This window comes from Pseudonaja textilis, chromosome 5 (assembly GCF_049901715.1).
Source record: "Pseudonaja textilis isolate UNSWEBS1 chromosome 5, rPseTex1.2, whole genome shotgun sequence".
NCBI classification, from domain to species: domain Eukaryota; kingdom Metazoa; phylum Chordata; class Lepidosauria; order Squamata; family Elapidae; genus Pseudonaja; species Pseudonaja textilis.
In genome coordinates, this window is record NC_141994.1 from 47426220 (window position 1) to 47446746 (window position 20527).

General features: G+C 39.2%; 2 protein-coding genes across 2 annotated transcripts; both read right to left on the reverse strand.

Moving 5' to 3' along the window:
- Nucleotides 1–341: 341 nt before the first annotated feature.
- MIEF1 (mitochondrial elongation factor 1) lies at nt 342–7589 on the reverse strand. The gene is made up of 5 exons (XM_087934781.1): nt 7452–7589; nt 6038–6186; nt 5639–5819; nt 5080–5342; nt 342–4496 (listed from the first exon to the last, which is right to left on the reverse strand). Exons 2-5 carry the CDS (start codon nt 6179–6181, stop codon nt 3690–3692), a joined length of 1395 nt encoding a protein of 464 aa, XP_087790907.1. The 5' UTR covers nt 6182–6186; nt 7452–7589; the 3' UTR covers nt 342–3689.
- A 42-nt stretch (nt 7590–7631) lies between these two features.
- On the reverse strand, nt 7632–8825 carry MIURF (mitochondrial elongation factor 1 upstream open reading frame). The gene is made up of 2 exons (XM_087934782.1): nt 8696–8825; nt 7632–7873 (listed from the first exon to the last, which is right to left on the reverse strand). The coding sequence occupies exon 2, from the start codon at nt 7846–7848 to the stop codon at nt 7636–7638; it is 213 nt and encodes a 70-aa protein (XP_087790908.1). The 5' UTR covers nt 7849–7873; nt 8696–8825; the 3' UTR covers nt 7632–7635.
- Nucleotides 8826–20527: the final 11702 nt, after the last annotated feature.

The following is a 20527-nucleotide window of genomic DNA, read 5'->3' on the forward strand; positions in this document are numbered from 1 at the left end:
GTGATAACACGACCCTGGGACACTGCAGCAGTCATAAATATGAATCAATTGATAAGTGTCTGAATTTTGATCATGTGCACATGGGGATGCTGCAATGGCCATGTGAAAAATAGTTATGTCACTTTTAATAACTTCAAATGGGCACTAAACAAATGGTTGTAAGTCAAGGACTACTATACAGAGATGCAATTCTATGCTTAGTTCTAGACATAGCATTATAAAGGTTAAAGTTCACTTTGAAAACATTCTTTGTACCATTAAGTGTTACAAATGAAGGTGATTACACAATTATCTGATTGTATTTTCTCTTCATAAAAATAATTAGAAAAACATATCCAGCATACATTTAAAAAGAGCCACATGGTTGTGGAGGATTTTATTTCACAATTTTTATACAGTTACAGACCATTAGAATTCTCTCTTCCAACCCTTATACATTTCAGCCTGGGCAAATGTCCCAAGTATCATCAAACCTGGGAGGTCAACAGTGCCAAGTGAAGACAATTTTATTATTCGGCTAGCTGGTCATAATTGCAATTCCTACTGATTGGTTTGACACCTATATTTCAGGTGGGGAAGACTTGGGTTCTTGGCTTGAGACCATCCGCTGCTGTCATTGACTTCCCACTTCCCAGTGGCCATGTGTTGTACTTCATACTACTGCAGATGTCTCCAAACTTGCCAACTTTAAGACTTCAACTCCAATTCTGGAAGAAGTCCACAAGTCTTAAAAGTTGGCAAGTTTGGGGACCCCTTTACTACTGAATCAATTATGTTCTGATTGTTTTACAGACTTTGAGCTAAAAACTAAACCTGCCAGTAGGAAGTTGTCACATACCATTTAAGTGAATACTTGTAAGTTTAAAATGCTAAGTTTTCAAATTGAATTTTCCAGGAAAATTCTTACAGCTGCCTAACACCAACACAAGTATGCAAAGCATATAGCCCTCAACAGAAAGAAACAACAAGCATGTTTATTTCAGCTTGGATTTTGCACTGATTGCAGTGGCAATTTGTTGTGTTATCAGCCTTATCATGAAATTGACTTAAATCCCTTTTTACATCTTTCAAAGGAAAAACCCAATTCATCATTGCTTTTGTAGGAAATAAGAGTTAAAAGACACTAAAGTGAAAAAAAAATCAAAATGGCATCTTACTGTCACAGGGATAGTTGCTTAAAGCTACATACAGTATATATATTCAACCTTATAACAAAAATATTTTTGTGATTTTTAAAATAGTTGGAATGCAAGAGATACTGGATTCTTCTAATTCTTGCCTCAGATATGATTTCCTTCCCTGCTCTAAACTAACAGCAGGCTAAGAGACAAAAGGAAAAAGGGAGCAAAGGTGATGAACAATGGGCTATAACCGTATAGTATCTGTATAGGTGTTCATCAACACATGTAGGAAGGTTGAGACGGGAGAGCAATGTATTCTGTAAAGTATATTATTCAGTAAAAAACAAAAATCAAATATTTCCCAGTTACACATTGCCAGACACTCAACAGATATCTGTCTTTGGCCATAACACTGAAATTTAAATTAGGCTAATACTGATTCCATTGCCACAATATATGGCGTCTGTAAAAGACAATGTGATCTCAAAATAAATGAAATATGTTGCACTCTCCATACACATTATAACTAAATTGAAGATTATCTTAATAACATAAGCAGTAGGTTTATATTTTGACAGTGATGTGAAAGCAGCATTTTGGGCCTTGTACAAACCTAGTTCTGTGCTATTCATTAAATTCATTTTTTTCAGGCTTCCAAAATATGCCGCTGCTTTTTGGATTCCATTCATTAAAGTTAACACAACTCTTTAAGTAGCACCCTGAAAAAACTGGATACTTTAATGAGTATCAAGGATTCTGTGCAAACAAGGACCAAACCCCTTCTTTCAAATCAGTTCTGAAGCATATGTAGCCTTAGTAAGCACCACTTTCAACAGAAAGAATATGGAAGATTTATGTTCAATTCCCAAGACCTGCAAATTATCTTATTATCCACTCTGCCCTTTAATGTTGAGGGTGGATATTTGGAACAAGGTAACCCTCAGAATTATGTATGTATTGTAGTAATACTTGTTATGCAGGTTTGACAGTTTCATCTCTTAAGAGTACCTCCTCATTTTTTTTCCCTTGGGAGAAGATGGAAGAAGTACCAGATGATAGCAGCATTAATAAACCATATATTCCCAAGAGATTACACATTCGCCATGCCATGCTTGTATCTGCAAAGCAAGAGATACAGCTATTGCAGCTCCTCCCTAAATGTTGTATCGTTTCAAAGAATAAGTGGAGATTAAGAAGAGGGTTATATAAGTTATGAATGGAAGACCATATAGGAGAAAATGTACTAATAGTTTCTTGAATACAGTTGGATCAAACTGGTTAAATATATAGTATGCCATCTCCCTTAAATATAAACAGCATAATATATATTTTCCACTTAAAAATATTTTGCTTTCTTCCAGTAGTGTCATTTCTTCTAAATGCCTGTGCCCAAGAGTTTATAGACAAAACCTTCAGGAAGTATACGTTAGTATCCATATGTTCGCCAGCTAGCCAATAATTTGAAGCTCAAGCACTAATGATATGCCATATTCAGAATTGAAGAGGGCAAAGGTGCTTCAAATTCAGAATGGGCATCTCTTGACTATTAATATCAATATAGCAAATGAAGTTATGTCAACCAAAGCATATTTGCCCTCTTCAGTTTTGCATACAATCACCTCTTAACTACTCTTTGTTACGATTGTAAGGCACAACATTTTTAGAAGAAAAATGTTTAAATGTTCAAGAATCTTTTTTTGCTCTGTGCCTTAGTGATATTTCCTAATTTCTCAAACAATTAACACATGGACAAATAATTTCAAAAGCAGTGAATATGAAAATTTCTCGTCTTACATTCTTCTGCATCAGTTAGCAATCTGCTACCAGTTTTTCAAACGAGTGTATTGAGGACTTTGTATGTACACGTGTGCTTGTGCAGTGAAGGACTTCAATCTGACAAAGCAGCAAGTCCTAGGCAATGTGCACTCGGTTTTCAAAATATGGGGTTACCATCACTCTGAGTGTCACATAAATTTAAGCAGCATGCTATTTTTTTAAAAAAATTCTAGACAATATAAATACAGTCAATGTACAGAATTTACAAATATATATCCTGCTATGAATATTTTTCTTGAAGATTTTCTGTCAAGCACTTTGAGAATAAAAAGGGGAAAATGGTCACCAATCAATAGGAACAAACCTTATTATACTTTGGGGGGTTCTTAAAATTGTTAGTGGCAATTCTACACTTTTGAAATAGGAGGTAAGAATTTTCACGGCAGCAAAGTATAAAGTATTACAGGAAACAGAGCATATGTTGGGACTCCCAGCAGCAGGTACATCAACAAGGAACTGAAGGAAGAAGCAACTTTGAAGATCTGCTCAATTTGCTATAATGTTTTATGGCAAATTGAGCAGATCTTCAAAGTTGCTTCTTCCTCCAGTTCCCTGAGTGTAGTGGAACTAGACCAGTAGCACCAAATCTAAAGCCCACCCACTCCTATTTAATATCAATAAAATACAGAGGCAGACTTGCAAAATAACCAGGACAAGATGTGCATAGGTCACTCAGAAGACAAACTGTCATGGCAAGTAAGTTCCAACACTAACTCACACTTAAGGCAGCGGTTATATTTGCAGCAGAAGTTCTGGTTCTGAAAGTGAACAGTACAGAGTATAGCCTAATTCATCTACTTCCTCAGTAGTAAGCTCTGAAAACAAGTTCACCTTGGGATTTAAAGCACTCGGAAGAATTCCTTCTTCCAAATAGCCAATTAGTTTTCTCAATGCCTGAAGAAAACGGTCAGCTATTGCATCTTGTGACCAATCAGTTTCTTCTTGGGTCAGGTGTAATATTACATTGGTAAGCTGGCTGGCAGAAAGACGATGCAGAACTGGGTTCAGTTTACATATGGCCTTGAGGATCTTAAGGCACAAAGAACGGCAACCAGAATCATCTTGGTCCAAGGCCCGCAGGCGAGCTGTCTCTGCTGGCCGAAGGCTGAGTCGCCACAGATTATCATATTGGGCCAGACGGTGTGGCTTGGCTACCAATACAGAATCACCTAGTGTCACAGATGGTAAAAAGTCTATTAGGAGGTGCAGATCCCGTTCATACTGGACCTCCAAAGTCAGAGATTCTAAGGGTGCGACTGGACGGATCACATAATCTAGGAGGGATCCAATTGCTGGCCAATTGATGGAGCCAGACACTACTTTCTCAAAGGTACAACATACAGATTTGGGGGAAAGATAACCTCCCACTACACAGCGGTCCCAATAACTGCTACCACGAGGAAAATACTCTGGGTTTTCCCGACGTACTAGGCAGAAGCCAGGGATGTTCATAATGGTTTCTTCACCTGGAATGCATGACCATAAATTCTGTTCTAGCACAAGAGGAACAATAAGTTGAACGTGATCAGCTGTCACAACCTAGCAGCAAAGAGAAATAAAAGCAAGCATTAAACATCTGAGGACTAGTCCTATCACCTATCAGCTAGCTTACTTGCCTCCCTCCAGATGTTTGCATTTGAATCCTCATAATTGAAGGATATGATCCAACTAACATGGCCACCAAGTTGAGAAAAGCTAGGCCAGAAGGAAGGCTATGAATACTAAGAACGCTTCAGTTGCATTATCAGAGATGTTCAATACAGTATCCTCTTTAGCTATACTGAAGTCATAGAGGTAGCTATAGCAAACTTAAAAGATAAATATTATTTTGAATGACAATAGAAAAGTAGAACACATGGACACCATATGCTAGGTAAAAATAATATGCTATACTACGAATTAAAACAATTTGAAAATATCTTGTTAAACAGATGTAGAAAAGATACAGAATACAAAAATGTGGATACTGGCCCAAAAAGGAATCTTTTTTTTTACACAAGATCAGATTAGACGCACACCAAAATCAAGAGATAACCCTAAGAATATGGTAATGGGATAAGGTATCTCTACCAACATTATTCTTGCTGAAGAACATTTCAAGCTTTTCACCCATTCAATTTACCTGTAAGTCATCACAGAGGCTACCACTCAGATACATCTCACGCAGAGGCATGTCTGGCAATTTGGTACGGAGGAAACTGCGTAATTCAGCACAGATATCCACAGCAGCTTGCTTAGCTTTGATCTGTTCTTCTACAGAGATAGCCACCTTTCTCCGATAATAAGTAAATAGTTTTTCTTGCAAGGACATCCGAAGGCGGGATTTCTTCAATTCCACCTGGCTTCTCTTAGCAGGTGATTTATGCTTCATAGGTTTGACTGAATCTGTTCAGGTAATTCAACAGAGAAAATCTCAAGAAAAACCAAATATTTCACTGCAAATTGCTTGTATAAATTTCCTGCACTGAAATTATTCTGTTCTGAATGTGTATTTTTTAACAAACAAAATAGCCTTAGCGTAAGATTTAAGAGAGAAAGAAAATTCATGGGACAATCCAGAAGTGAACATCTTTTGTTATTAAAAAAATTCAAATGAGACAAACATCAAAGCCATTATAATACATTAAATATAGCATAAAGTCAGTTCAATGTGTATATTCTTTCTTTGGACTATTTCTCACCTATTTCAAAATCTGAAGCATCTGTGGGCAGGGTCTGCAGAGAACGGCTAAAATTTGTCTTCATGTCTTGGTTCAGTAATCGTGATGATGACCCAAGCCAGCTTGGTTCCTCCCAGCTTCTTTTTCCTGACTGGCTTAAATGGGTGGGGCTGGCTGGAGCACTGATTGCTCTGTCATACATCTGCAGAGAGTGAAAGTAGAATATTGACTATATGACCTAATGAGACTTAATTTCTCTATTCCCTACTGCATTTTTTCCAACCTCAATAAATCTTCATATTCCTTTACCAACTATATTATTTCTTTCTTTTAATCTTGTATTTTGTGTTTTAAATGTTATGTCATATAGTATGCCTTATTTTAATTATGATGCTTCTGACACAAATAAACATTTCTTACCCGTTTGACAGCCAAGGTAGCAATCCCCAGCATAGCCGCACCTCCCACTCCCAGTACAAGTCGAGCATTGGACAACACAAAATCAATAGCCGTGCCAATCCCGTTGTCATCCTTCTTTCCTTTGCGCTCTCCAGAGCCTGCCATTGCTCCTACATGGGGGAGGGGGAGAAAACAGCATACTGTTCATAATGTTCAGTTTGCCATTCAGTGCTTAGTTGGTTTTAATTCCATGGACTTTTACTAAATATTAAATATTTGAAGCTAAGTTTATTTTAAATGTATCACCTTAAACATGTTTTGTAATTCCAATTATAATCACAGTACTGGTTAACACGATATAAATCATTAACTAAAACCACAAACTTTAATCAATACTAAAAATATCACTTTCCATACAATTAAAATGCAGATTCTATGTAGAAAAATGTAGAAAAGGCCAAATTGGGGTATGTGATACCAATGCATTTTGTATAAGATTATAGTCCAAAAATGGTCTCCAATTAGAACTGAATTCTATATTTTTACTTTTTAAATATGAAATTATTCTAGACATTAAAGCAATTTCCTCAATTTAGTTAGTCATTCTTCCAAAGAAGGAATCAAAGAAGGAAGCATATAAGATCACTGCAGTCATTAATATATTCAAAGCTCGTTCAATATAACCTGGGACCTTCCAATAACATTCAGCCAAAACCACCACCTTTGGAAAATAGTAGGCTGGGTAAGGTTGACTTGAAGTGAGATTTGTTTAAGACCAAGCACTAAAATTCACATTAGTTAATATTTGACATGTAAATAAGACCCTCTTTTACATTAATAAGCTTAGAGCTATTATGAATAGAATTCCCGAGCAGCAGAGACTATTTTTTTCTTTAAAAAAAGGATTTCATGGTGAAAGGGAACTTCTGAAAAAGAAGTGGCTAAACATAATTGCAAACAATGTCAAGGAGGAAAAAAATGTAGATGGAAAAGTTATACTTGCACAAAAAGGTTTATGAAGATCTGAGAAAAAAAACAATTCATTTAGGAGTTAGAGATGAAATAACAAAAAAATGCATGCAGGTAGACTAGAACTGTAAAATTATGAACTGATATTTCAATGAATGCCCCTTAGGCAAACTAATTTCCAGAATTTAAGGGGAGTCAAAGTAAGAGTTGCCTGTACAAGAATAAAATTTGGATACAAATTTATCCATCCTCTGTAGTGTAAACATTAATTTTGTAATTATTAGCATATATAGTACATTCTTCGTAATGCCAATTTCAAACATGCTAGAATTGTTTTATTACTATAAATAAAAATTAACTTCTAATTACTCAGACTACTACTCAGTATTCTAATTACTCAGGTTAGCTTTTTATCTGTACAAATAATAATTAAAATAGCAAAATATATCCTCTATATATATTTTACCTGAGGCTTAATGCATCTGCAAAAAGGGAGAAATGCTCCCAGGGATATATGTGGGATACTTTGGAGAGGTTTTTTTTTACAGATTTGCAGCAGACTTCTGATATTGACCATCCAGTTCAAAATACTAAATAATTTAAAGAAAATAAAAGGAAAGAAATATATGACAAGAAAAAAAAAGAATTTCCTAAATAAGCCCTCCAAGTTTGCTGTGCAAAAAGGCCTGGCCCTTTTTAAGATGTCGCTCTTTATCTTCTGGGGAAGTAAGATGCTGGTTCTTGCGAAATTCTTTCCGGATCGAGCTGAGATAGAAATCACGATCAGTATAGCGCAAGCCACGTCCCTGCCGCAACAGTGCACGATAAAGGTTTAGCACAGCTTCACGGCTCCACGTTGCCATGGAGGACGAGTTGAAGAACAGTGAACTAAAGACACACAGAGAAAATGAAGTAATTCCTCTTTTTTTTTGAGAATTTATATTTCAGTTACTTCATTAATTCTAAAAGAATCAATAAAAAAAAATCTAGTTGTAAAAAGAAATCCAGTAATTCATAGCACAAATACAGTAATAACTAATTAAAATATGTGGTCATTACAAAATATTACCTTCATGTATATAATACAGACATTAATTTTCTACATGATCAACAGAACAATCTGCAATGCTTTCATTTCAAACCCACAGCGATCTTTCGTTCAACAGTTTATCTTTTATGTCCCAATTCCTTCCTCAGATATCATGCCTCAAGCTTGTGATGTTTTATTTTACTATTCAACATTTTGGAATCTGGGCAGAATCTTTTGTTCAACTGACTTGCTCTCCAAAGGTTATGCGGAGTAATTTAGCAATCATAGAGGAAGGGGCCATCCTCAATTAGAGGAGTATCTAGGCTCGACTTAAACCTCCCACAACGGTAAGGAAATAGAGGTCTCTTTATTAAAATATACGGACGTTTTCCACGAAGTTGGTTATGAACTCCTCACGCAAGACCCCAAACATGAGTAATATGACTAAGCAGCCTGTACTCGGAGATCTGTATCTCCTTCCATAGCAGAAGGAGGGAGGGCAGTCGGGGGGGAAAGAGGGACAGGTGCCTCTAACGAAGCTGAAAGGCCATCCGGAGAATCTAGAAAGAGAGGAAACATTTCCTCTTTCTTCAATACCCTCCTACTACTCCGAGCTGGGTCTCACGCACGGGGAAACCTAGGAAGGGCCGTGGACGGATTTTGGAGGCGCTGGGACTCACCCGTGAGAGGGCGGGAAATCCGTCAAATCGGCGGCGGCAATAAAAGAAACGGACTCGGTTTTCGATGCCTTGGAGGAAATCCGCCGCGGTTCAGAGCTCTCAACCCCGCCTCTTCCTGTAACCGGCACAGATCCCAGGGTCAAACAACAATATGGCCACTTTGCTTCCGGGGTATGGGTCTTTTACCATGGAAATCTTCCTTTCCGGAGGGAGGGAACGGTTCCGCAAAAAGTCTCAGCGGCTACTCCATCAATGTGCGAGAAGTGGAGGCAGTATGTGGGTGGTGCGCAATGGGGGAAGGGGCGGGCGGGGGCGGGGGAGAGGAATGCCTCAGACTTCAGGAGAAATGTCAGTTTCAGATGACCGGGTCAAGGAGGCAAGAACTCGGGGGCGAAGGCTGGCGTTTTTCTGTCTTTGCTGCCGTCTAGCGGTCGTCCGGATAGTTAGAATTTCACTCAACTAAAAAGTACAGCGGCCTGCGTTCCCAGCTGCCCTATCAGGGTTTTCGCCCTTACAAAGTTGTCCTTCCATCGCCTTTTTAGAATTCCCATTTCTGAACACCCCAAACAAGGACATTACTCAAATAATAGCAAGGATTTTCCTCTTTGCTGCCATGGCTTGGGTCGCCAAGAGCTTTCCAAGTCAAATAACTTTCCCAGGTTTACTGTTGATTCATCCGGTTTAATGTTTGTTGTCACAGAGGACAAATAGAGATCTTATAGACTTCAGCTGCAGGGGAATAAAAAACAAGTTGAACATTACGAGGAATTTCTTAGGAACAATTCTATTGATTTATAACTGGAGCCAATTACCTGCTTTAGTAGGCTCCGTATATAAAAATACTGTATATCTGGATTTATTGTATCAGCTAAAAGTGGATTCAATAGCCAGTTCTCAATATTTTGGTCTCCAGTCACCTTTACATTGTTAAAAACATTTGAGGACTTTGGCTCAAATATATGGCTGTCGATATTTTATTTAATAATTCAAAACAGACATTTTGGAACATTATTAGTCTTCACTGATCCCTTGAAAGGGTTTCAGGGTCCCCAGCCTACTGGTACATTTTGAGAACCACTGGTTTATGGGATTCTTTTCTAATTCTGAGGCTTGATTTGAATGAAACTCTTGTCAATTGCATTTTAGCTTTATAAGTTCAACCTCTGTCATTCTTATGGGTCAGAATGTCCTGTAAATTCAAATAGGATTTAAAATTCAGCCTGGGTATCTTTTTCTGTTTAGAACTTTTTACTACTGATTTCAGAAATGTGATGTTGACTGAATTTAACTTAAACTGAGAAACATTGAAATTGGCCAAAGCTTTCTTTTTCTTCATAATTTAAGCAGTATTCAAATATATTCTGAATCCAACTTGTCTGGGAGTAACTCCTTTGAATTCACTGGCTATAGGACTGAATTATCAGCCACATGCCTAATACCTGTAATCTGACATAACTATACCCACACTATGAAGTGTAAATGTTAACAGGAAATTCATTAGGGTGTTCAGTATTAGTAATACATATTCAACTTTCGAGAAAACTACTTAGCATAAAAAGTCAACAAGGAAATCCTATTTCTTTTTATAATAATCATCAATAATAAGTTGCATATTGGTAGAGTATATGCATAGGAATTAGAAGAAATAATGTTTCTAGATCAAAAATTTGTGTTGGAATGAAATTCAAGTTTGCTTTGAGCAACCAACCTTGAGATCATGGAGACAAAACAACATGACAGAAAGTCAGCAGGAGGATTTTTGAGGTACAGGCAAAGCACCTCTTTTGCTGGCCAAGCTTGCTTGAATCAAATCAACAGCGCCACCTTTTGGATGATTTATAGACAGAGAACATAAACATGCAGTGTGGAAGGAGGCATGTACACCTCTTGCTTTTTGGTGCAAAAATATGGAAGATGAATGCTCTTGCGCTGTTTTAGCTGGTCTTAAAGCAGGAATAGTCATTTTCCCATTGAGTGGTATACCAGAAGTCTTACTGAAAGAAATAGTTGGGACTAAAACAAAATTGCATTTTATTTAATTTGTGTAAGTTTACCTAAAAGTATTAAATACGGTTAATATTAACTTTTGTGCATTTGATAATTTACACGCATCACTTTGTAAAGTATTTTGTTGTGATTTTTGGAGGGTCTCCTTAGCTCAGGGGTCCTCAAACTTTTAAACGGGACCAATTCACAGTCCTTCAAATTTTGGGGGGATTGGACCGGCTGGGTGGGAGTGGCTAGGTGGCGATGTGGTTGGGTGGGCATGACTAGGTGAGCATGTGACTGTGTGAGCATGGCCAATTTAGCAGTCCATTAAACAATACACACAAATTAAATTTTAATTTGTTATGCTCCTGGGGCTGGAAAGCAGGTTAATGAAGGGATGTGGCTGTCTTGGTTTGTGTGTGAGGCACTTCTGCTTGTGTGTGTGGTATATGTGTCCCTCTCTCCCGCTTGTTCTCTCTCTCTCTCTCTCTCTCTCTCTCTGGGGAGGGTGAGAAGGAACCCCTGAACTGATGCTGGGTGGTGGGAATTTGAAGTCCAGAGGTTGACGAGTAGCACACCAAAGACCAGCTGGCCTGTGGGAAAATCCCATGGTCTTCCCAAAAGGCTGGCTGGCAGTGAGCAAGCAGGCAGTCCTCCTCCAATCCAGCCCTCTCACGCCTCCAGTAGCAGTCTACTGGCCAAAAATGAGCTAGTTTTTGGCCTCCCAAGGCCTCAGCGCATCCCATTTTTGGCCTCCCCATCCTCCAGTACCATTCTGCTGGCCAAAAACAGGCCTAGTTTTGGCTTCCCAAGGCCTCCATGCATCCTGTTTTTGGCCTCCCCGGCCCCCAGTACCATTCTGCTGGCCAAAAATGGGTCACACAGAGGGAGAGTGTTTGTATGTTAAAAAGATATTTGTGCAGATATAGTTCAGACTTCCTTCCAGCAGCAAGGTTCCTAGGGACCTTGGATTGATGTCCGTTCCACTTAGTTATTCATAAGAAATTCAGTCTAGTTAAATGATTTAAATCTTGATTTTACGTCTGTAAACACACAATTTTTTGTGCTAAAGAAGGATCTGCACCAGCTACATATGGAACTGAATGTTGTTTTTGTTTGGATAATGCAAATCTACAAGATCCAGGCAGCAGTCAAATAGATATTAAGAATCTTCTAGAAAGCCCCTCAAGCATAAGAACTAATTTAGTCTCAGTTGTTTTTTTCCATAGTAATGGATTGTGGTCTTGAACTCCACCGAAATCTTTGTGCTATGATTAAGTGAACCTTTGCTGCCAGCTGTCATTCTATTGTTCATTCTTTTCCTCCTGCCACAGAGACAGTGCCATCTTCCCTCTAGTCCAGTGGTTCCCAAACCTTTTCAGTCCACCATCCCCTTGGTGCTACAAACTCATCCTCAATGCCCCCCACCCATGGGCGGGATTCAAATTTCTGTGAGCATGGCCTAATTTGAGGGTGTGGTTTGCTGGTCATGTGACTGGGTGGGCATGGTTTGGTGATTGGCAAACCAAATACTAGTGGTCCTCACTTAATGTCCGGTTGCTTAGCAAGTATTCTAATTTATGACTGGCCTCCCCAGAACTACTTGACCTGTTTTTGAAGTTTTGACAGCCATGCACACACACACACACACACACACACACACACACACTCCCTTCCTTCTAACCCTGCTGGAGCAGGCCATTGGACTAGAATCGGCAAAGCATCTCTGATTAGATTCTAGCAGTGAATAGAATCTAATCAGAGATGCTTTGCCAATTCTTGTTGATTTGTTTTATTTGTATTTCTTTATTTTATGTTGCTGAATTGCATTGACGTATGTTCCTTCTTGTGCACAGCCCAGAAGCTTTTGTGATTCTTTGCAGCAAAAATTACCGACCTCTGGCTTTGCTCTATTTTTCAAAGGCGCCGCCGCTGCCGCATTCTAGGTGCCAGTCCCGCAGGTCCACCTCATTGAGCCCGCTGCACTGGACAAACCTGCCCAAGCAAGTCCGAGCAGAGCGGTGCACCAAATCAATGGATGAGCCTGGGAGAGGAAAAGAGAGAGAGAGGAAAGAAAGAGAGAAGGAAGAAAAGAAAGAGAAAAGGGAAAGAAAGAAAAAGGGACAAAGAAAGAGGGGGTGGAGGGATGGGGGGAAGGGAAAGAGAGAGAGAGAGACCTGATGCATCTCACCTTGAAATGAGGCCTAGGGGCCCTTTTCCACATTGAAACATCTTTGCCAACACATTGAAACATCTTTGGCTTCTAGTAAAGGTTTTGTGGGAGAAACATGATAAAGACTATCAGGAAGCTGTCACATTTTGTTGAGGCTTTAAACAGGATCCATTGGACCAGACCTCCACCCAAAAAATTACTTTTTCCCAATGTATTACATTGCCAATTCTGAAGAAGGCAGAACCAAAATGTACTGGTAAATTACAAGGAGAACGCACACACACACACACACTCCCTTCTAACCCTGCTTGGACTAGAATAGATATCTCATATTTCTCCTCCCTCCCTCCCTCCCTCCCTCTTTATTTCTTTTTCTTTCTGTCCCTTCCTTTCACCACCACCACCACCCCTCTTTCTTTGTCTGTCCCATTTTCTTTCTGTCCCTTTTCTCTTTCTCTTCTTCCTTCTCTGTCTCTCTCTTTCTCTTTCCTCTCTCTCCCTCTCTCAGGCTCACCCCATTGACTTGGTGCAACACTCCATTCGGATTTGCTTGGGCAGGTCCCTCCGGTGCAAGGGGCTCAATGGGGTAATCCTGCAGGACCTTGCCCTGAACGCCGTGGCGGCAGGATGTTGGAAAAGGAGAGCAAAGCCACTCTGGTTTGCTCTCCTTTCCCAATGTGTCCGGGGCAAGGCCCGCAGGCTTACCCCATTGAGTCCCTTGCACCAGAGCGTGCAAGTCAATGGAGTGATCCTGCGAGGCCTTGCCTTGAACGCTGCGGTGGCGGCAGTTTTCTCACCCTTGAATTGTGCCCTGCGAGTGGCCCATCTCCAGCGCCCCCCTGCCACCTCTTAGCACCTTCCTGCTGGCCCCCTTGCCTCTTAGTGCCCCCAAGGTATCCCACCCCCCACCCCCCAGGGTGCAGTACCATCCACTTTGGGAACCACTGCTCTAATCCCTGACTAAAGTATTCCAGACTCTTGCGGGAGCTAAAATACAAAACCCTGGTCAAACCAACACTACAGAAATTATATTCAGAAACCATTATTATTCCTTTAGCTTGCTTAATTTATTCTGGCTCTGGTAGAGCTTGTTGCAATTTTATAGGGTGTGTCAAATTTTTCGATTTTCAACTTCCAAACAGGGGTGCTCAAAAGTTGTGACTTGCCTTGGAGATTGTAAATATAATTTAAATGTGCTTGGTAAATAACTACATAAATATAACTTTTTAACATTTTGTTTATTTCATTTCACTGGTTCAGCTGTCTTTCTCTTTTTGTTAAATATTATTTTGTCTGAAAGTGTTGATACTGCTGGCCTCGTTTCCTGTGAGAGTAATAACTGATTTGTAATGGATTCTAAAAAGAACAAGACTAGGAACATTTATTCATATGAGCAACCTAATCCGGGCTGGCAGAGACTTGTTGCCGTCTGAACTCCCAACATTGCGAGACATTCTCAGATATGGTCTACTGTTAAAAAACAAATTAATGATAATGCTAGAAACTACCCAGCAAACAGTCTAGCAAGAGACATATATCTAAACGTGCTTGAAAAAAGGAAATGAGCAAACAGTTCTTTTGTGACCCCAGTTGTAAATTCACAAGTGACCATCTTGAACAAGATCCAAGAGAGCTGGGATCAAGCCAAAAGCATATCTCTTGGTAGAGGAAAGCTAGATGTCAAAGAGATTTTCACTGTGAAACTTGACAAACTGACATCCTCAACTGCAAGTGTCAAATTGTTCTGTGTGCCAAATTCAACTGCCCTGCTGGCTGCAGAAAAGAAGCTCACATTAACTGTACCTGGCCTAAGGAGACAAAGTTACCATTGAAGGAACTTGCTTTCATTAAGGATCAGTGAGACAAGATTGGTGCTTTTGGATCACACCAGATTGATTTGCCAAGCAGAAACGACTAGGCCAAACGGCAAGACGATGAGAGACAAAGGCTTGCTAAATATAAGCAGAGAAATATTCCAGACATTTCAATACTAACAAATGAAGTAATTATCTCATGATAAAAATGAAGGATAGATGACAGATGAAGAAGAAGAATGTGATGGAAGTTATGAAGAGGTCTTATCTTAGACCAAGCTGAATTTTTTTCGAGGGCCGGATCAGCATTGTAGTTCTCCATGGGCTGAATGGGGGAGGGGGGGAGGAGGGGGGAGGGGGATGAATACCTCCTGCAGCCAAAACAGGGTGCAGGGTGTTTTCATCCTGGACGGCCTCCTGTAGCACTTTCCCAGCCAAACAAGGTGCAGTGGCACTGCATGTGGACTCCCAGTGCCTCGTTTTCAGCTTCCCCGGTCTCCAGCAGCACATGGAGGCCAGGGAGACTGAAAACAGGTTGCGTGGGGGCCTCATAAGGTGAGGTGGAAGATACATTTATCATTTCACTCCAGAGAAAGGCTCAAAAACAGGAAAACCTGTTAAAGTGATTGCAGATAATCTAGTGTATTTCAGGAAGAAGAAAGTCATTGACAAAAGCTTGGAGGCTATTGGAGGAGATTCCACAAATGTTAATACTGGCTGTGAAGGTGGTGCCATATACTGGATAGAGGTCAAGCTTGACCAGAAATTGATCTGGTTGGTGTGTACTCTCTACATGAATGAGTTACCCCAGGACACTTAATCACAAAATTGTATGGGAAGACCTTGTTTAACAACAATTGAGCGGGTAAAATTGGCAATATGCTAGACACTGCAACAGAACTTGACATTGATCCCTCATTCACCAGAGTTTCAAAGAGTGAGCCTTTCATTTCACCGCGTGACAGTGTTGTAAAGGATCCCTCTACTGATCAAGCAAATAGATATAGGATCACAGGCAATAAGGACAAGAGAGCTTCCCACAGAACAAGCTCTTCTGGAAATCGGCCTCATAAGCTATTCATGCTGGTTGATAACTGCAACTAGGCTTTGTTAAATATAGGTTTCAAAACATGGCTTTAAAGGCCAAATTCTAAGAATGATAGTAGAATACATCGTCAGTGTGTACTATCTTTGCCGGTTCAACATCAAAGTAAAATATTACTGGATTGAAGTCCCACGTCATGTGTTGTTCCAGCTGCAATAAGTCAGACTGCAAAAGAAGGCTATAGTAGATGCTGTTTGGCAATCGTTCAGTATGGTATGCTTTCAGTGAAATGATAATCGAGACACTCTTGTGTTCAGATTACATTCAAGAGAGGAGAGCAGGTGTGCAAAAGATCATTGACTTGAGGTGTGCAGATGATGACGCTCTGGGAGATTTTTCTGTATGTGCAAGAAAAAGGCCTTTAATCAACTCCAGAGCATCCACTCTGCTGGAGGTGATTGATCTGAACATGTATATGAGCCACTTTTGACGTGCATACTGACTACGGCAGCAATAAAGAAGTTCATTGATGAACCAGTGCAAGTACCACAGTGTCCCTGTCATGTCCAATTAATAGAGAGATGTGTGAAACAGATCACAGTAAGCAGAGTATATACTCATGAGAAACGTGAGAGTTATATCAGAGGCCAAGAAGTAAGTCAGCAGCTGATGTTGAAGAACAAATCAAAACAAGACTATGAAACTTGCTTAAACATTTTTGTAACTGAGATAGTTGCTTTCTCGTGTTAGTTTATGATTGCACGGATTATTTTTTGCTTAGATAAGATTCATGCAGAAAAAAAACTTTAATTTTTGTAGCACAAGTGTAATTTTGAGAAGATAAAGTTAACAGTATTTGCGTTACAAGAGACTTTTGTCAGGTATATGATCAGACATGGATTTACCATACCAAACTAAACATTGTGCAATTGCAAAAATAACAGCAGATTTGATTTTTTCTTGTAAAAAACACATATTTTGAGAATCCCTCACTGAAAAAAAATGCAAAAATTAATTTTCACCTCATTAAATGACACGTCCTAAAAACATACTACCATATCAGGTTCTTCAAAACTGATTCCAAACTGCACTGTTGTTATGAGGGCCTGCTTCCATTCTATTCAGTTGAGATATTCAGAGAATATACTGGACTCATCTGCATTACAAGGACAAAAGTTTATTTCATATGTTGATTCTGCTTAATCCTTCATTGTGTTATGTTCTTTGTGTCTTGATGAATGGGCTATGAATACAACATACCTTCAGCAAATATATATTGCATTGAGGTTTTCTGTAACTAAGAGCAAGAATAAATAACAGTAAGCCAAACAAACTTTAGCATTACATGTAGGGTACATACCATTATCTAAATGTTTCTTAATCTGACAGGTGCAAACTTCTCAGGACAGCAAAATCAGATGGGGTGGGGTACAACCATAGTTTGGCCCTGAATTAATGAGTCATAATTTTAGATATTTTCTTCCCACTACAGTAGACTCTCTGTTTTCACCAGGAATAGTAGTTTCTTCAAAAAGTCCTGCAGGCACTGTTTTTCTCTTTAAAATCTTGCATCATCTTCTGATAAGTAAAGCACAGTTTACTGGCTGGCCAAAAGTATCATCAATTTCCTCACAGAACTAGAAGAGGATATGACAGAGATGAAAGAGATATTTAAAATTGTGATTGTGTGCAGTATATGCCCATTGAAAATGCAGCACACACATACCAGTCTTTTACTGTACCAGTTTATTCAGAAGGCCAGGTTGCATAGGATTGCAGCTGTGTTTGGATTTCTATTCAACCTCTTGAAGCCAGCCTGGACTTGTATAGACTGACATATTCTGGTTTCGTTTTCAAAAACAAAATGTGCGTAGGGAAAAATACGCTAGTAAAATTAGCAGCCAGAAAATCACTTCTGTCAAGAAATACGTACAGTTGAATTCCAAATGTATAAATAGTTTTCAGTTCTTGAAAGAAAGTTGGTAGGTGAGGCAAATTTTCAAATACAATTTCTCTATCTATTTTGCTGAGTGAAGAGACATGGAAACTCCGGCACAAACTTTGAACCTCTTTAGATTTCTATATTTAGTTTCACAGAACATAATATTCCAGACAGTGTTCCACTTCTATTAAGCAAAGCATTTGAGTAGGAGTTTGAATAATCCTATTGCTGGGTTTCAAATCCTTACGTGCAGGTACCAACGTGCAAGACTATTTTCAGTTTGCACTTTATTGACTACTTGAGTAAATCAAAAGACAGCTTTGAACATCCCGTAGACCTCTTGATATATAAAATTTATTTATTTTAATTTGTCTAGATTGTTTTCAGTAAGTTGTCAAATATGGGCTATTTTCCCCTTATTTGAAACTAAAAATGAGGGAGTTTGCCTCTGTCTCACTAATTTTCTATTTGTACATGATATTGGAAACTTGTGGCATGATATTTCCAAATGTAAGGCCTTATATGAAAAATTGAGGCATTTCTTATGAGCTGATGTTCTTCCTGTACAATTCACAGTATTCCTCACAAGAAGTTTGTTTATTCATTTTAAGTCTGACTCAAACAATATGACTGGGCAACATACAATAAAAATAAGCATTAACAAAAAAGAAATAACCATACATCATTAAAAAATAAAGTCTGGGATCTCCAAGGAGTGATCTGTTTACCACAAAATCACATCAACATTACCCCAAAATAACAACTGAGTCTAACCTATGACCTGCCCTGGGGATTGGCCCTGCAATAAACTGAGTCAAATCCCAGGTGGTTACGAACTCCTACACTGCCTCTAAGTCTGACCCCCAAGGATGGCAGATTAAAGTCCCCCAAATCATAGGTCTGAGGCAGGGGTGAAATTCGCCCCAGGAGAGGTGATAGGTACTATTTGAATTGGTAGAAAATTTTTGAATTTCACCCCAGTCTGAGGTACTTCATGACAAACCCAGAGGTGGCACTAAGCAGAACAGGCAGGAAGGCTGCCAAGTAGCAGGGAGGTGAATAAAATAGCAGAACTCTCTATTGATTCTTAAGACCCAGTTTCACAATTGTGACTCACAGTTGTTTGCAGATCAGCTTCTGCAGATCTTAAGAAAACAATAGGAATTCCCCACTCTGGCTCAGAGTTGCAGTTTGGTACTCCCTGGGCATGTTTCAGAGTAAGCCACCCCACACTCTTTGCCCAGCCAGGTCTTGATAATATATGCTAGGTCAGCCATCTTATGCAGGGTCATATAAACAATAGCTGTCTCTGAGCAGTTTATAAATGTCAGCATACTGCCCAACAGTCTAGGTCCTTATTTTACTAAACTCAGAAGGATGGAAGACTGAGTCAACTTTGAGCCAGTCTGGATCAAATTCCTGGCTGTGGGCAGAGTTAGGTTACAATACTGCATTCTAACCACAGGACTCCTGATCTATTGATTCCAGATCTCATAAAGAGCATTATTAGAGGCCAACCTGACATTCAAAGCACCTTGCTTGTGTAATGTTCAGTAACCTGTAACTGAAGTTCAAGGCAGAGGGTTGGGATGTGAGATTGATACAAGACATTGCTCCCATGCTCTCTGAGTGCATCCCATCCTGACTTCTGCCATATATTCTACTGCCTGTCATCATCACAATATTCTCCCCTGAATCTGACAGCTGACCAATCTCTCACCACCATCACCTACTCCCTTTCCCCAGCCATTCACACTTCAGTCTTAAACCCCCTTCCTCTAAGTTGATAAGTAACATCAGATGAGGCAGATAGCACCTGTGAGCCAATCCCTCTGCATACTCTCTCTAAAAAAATCTAACCCATTCTCTCAACCAGAGGTGGAGGGCAAAACACACACTCTTATAATGCAGGACCCTATTCCCTGTTCTGACTCCTACCTGATATATGTTGGTGGGGGGAATAGATGGTTCAAGCCCCAGCCATTCCTCAATCATGCTATTTCATAACTTGCCACCACCCACTCACCATCCTTCTTCCAACTTCTAGATAACTGCACTAGGTCAACCAGGCAGTGGATGAGCTTTCACAAAGACCACGACCCAATTCCTTCTCCCGATGTTGGTTGGTATTAGCATCATGCTTTATCCTCAGTCTTTCATAAATTCAGGCCAGATGAGACCATACATCTTGCTCAACCATCAGACAAAATTGGAAGCAGATCACATCAAGCTGGACACTGAGACCAGAATTCAACCTCAGGTAGAAGCTCTCCTCTGTGTCCAAGTTTCACAGATAAAATTTGGCTAGTTATTTGTTTTAAATGAGAAAGATAGTGATTTGGAAGAATATTACTTTTTTTCCCCTGTGACAAGTCCTGAACATCTTATAATATGGAATGTGGACCAAAACTTACTTTGTTTATTCTCCATTAATTGAGTTCCTTAAATTTTGAAGGTGTTTTTATACATTTTATTTAATTAGTGAGGCACTAATTATTAATGTTATTAAATCAATTGTTGCTTTTAAATGATCCAATAATCTTCCCCTTGCAATATTTGGAAAATGTGATTCAGTGTGAGGACAAATGAGTGAATGATAAAGTTGATCTTTGTTGACAAATTGAATTTTCTGTACAGTCTGAGATCATTATATATATTAGAAGGACCTTTTGTGGCTGTGTTTGTTCATCTTCACTTTATAAAATAGAAAGCCAAAATCTATATTAATTGCTCTAATGATTGAAGGGATGACGATATGTTTATAAATGATAATGCCAATTATAACTGGTTAATCTCTGTTCTAATCTCAAATTGCAAACAAATTTTATGAAGTAGATCCATGATTTATAATGCTTAAGCTTCTATTAAA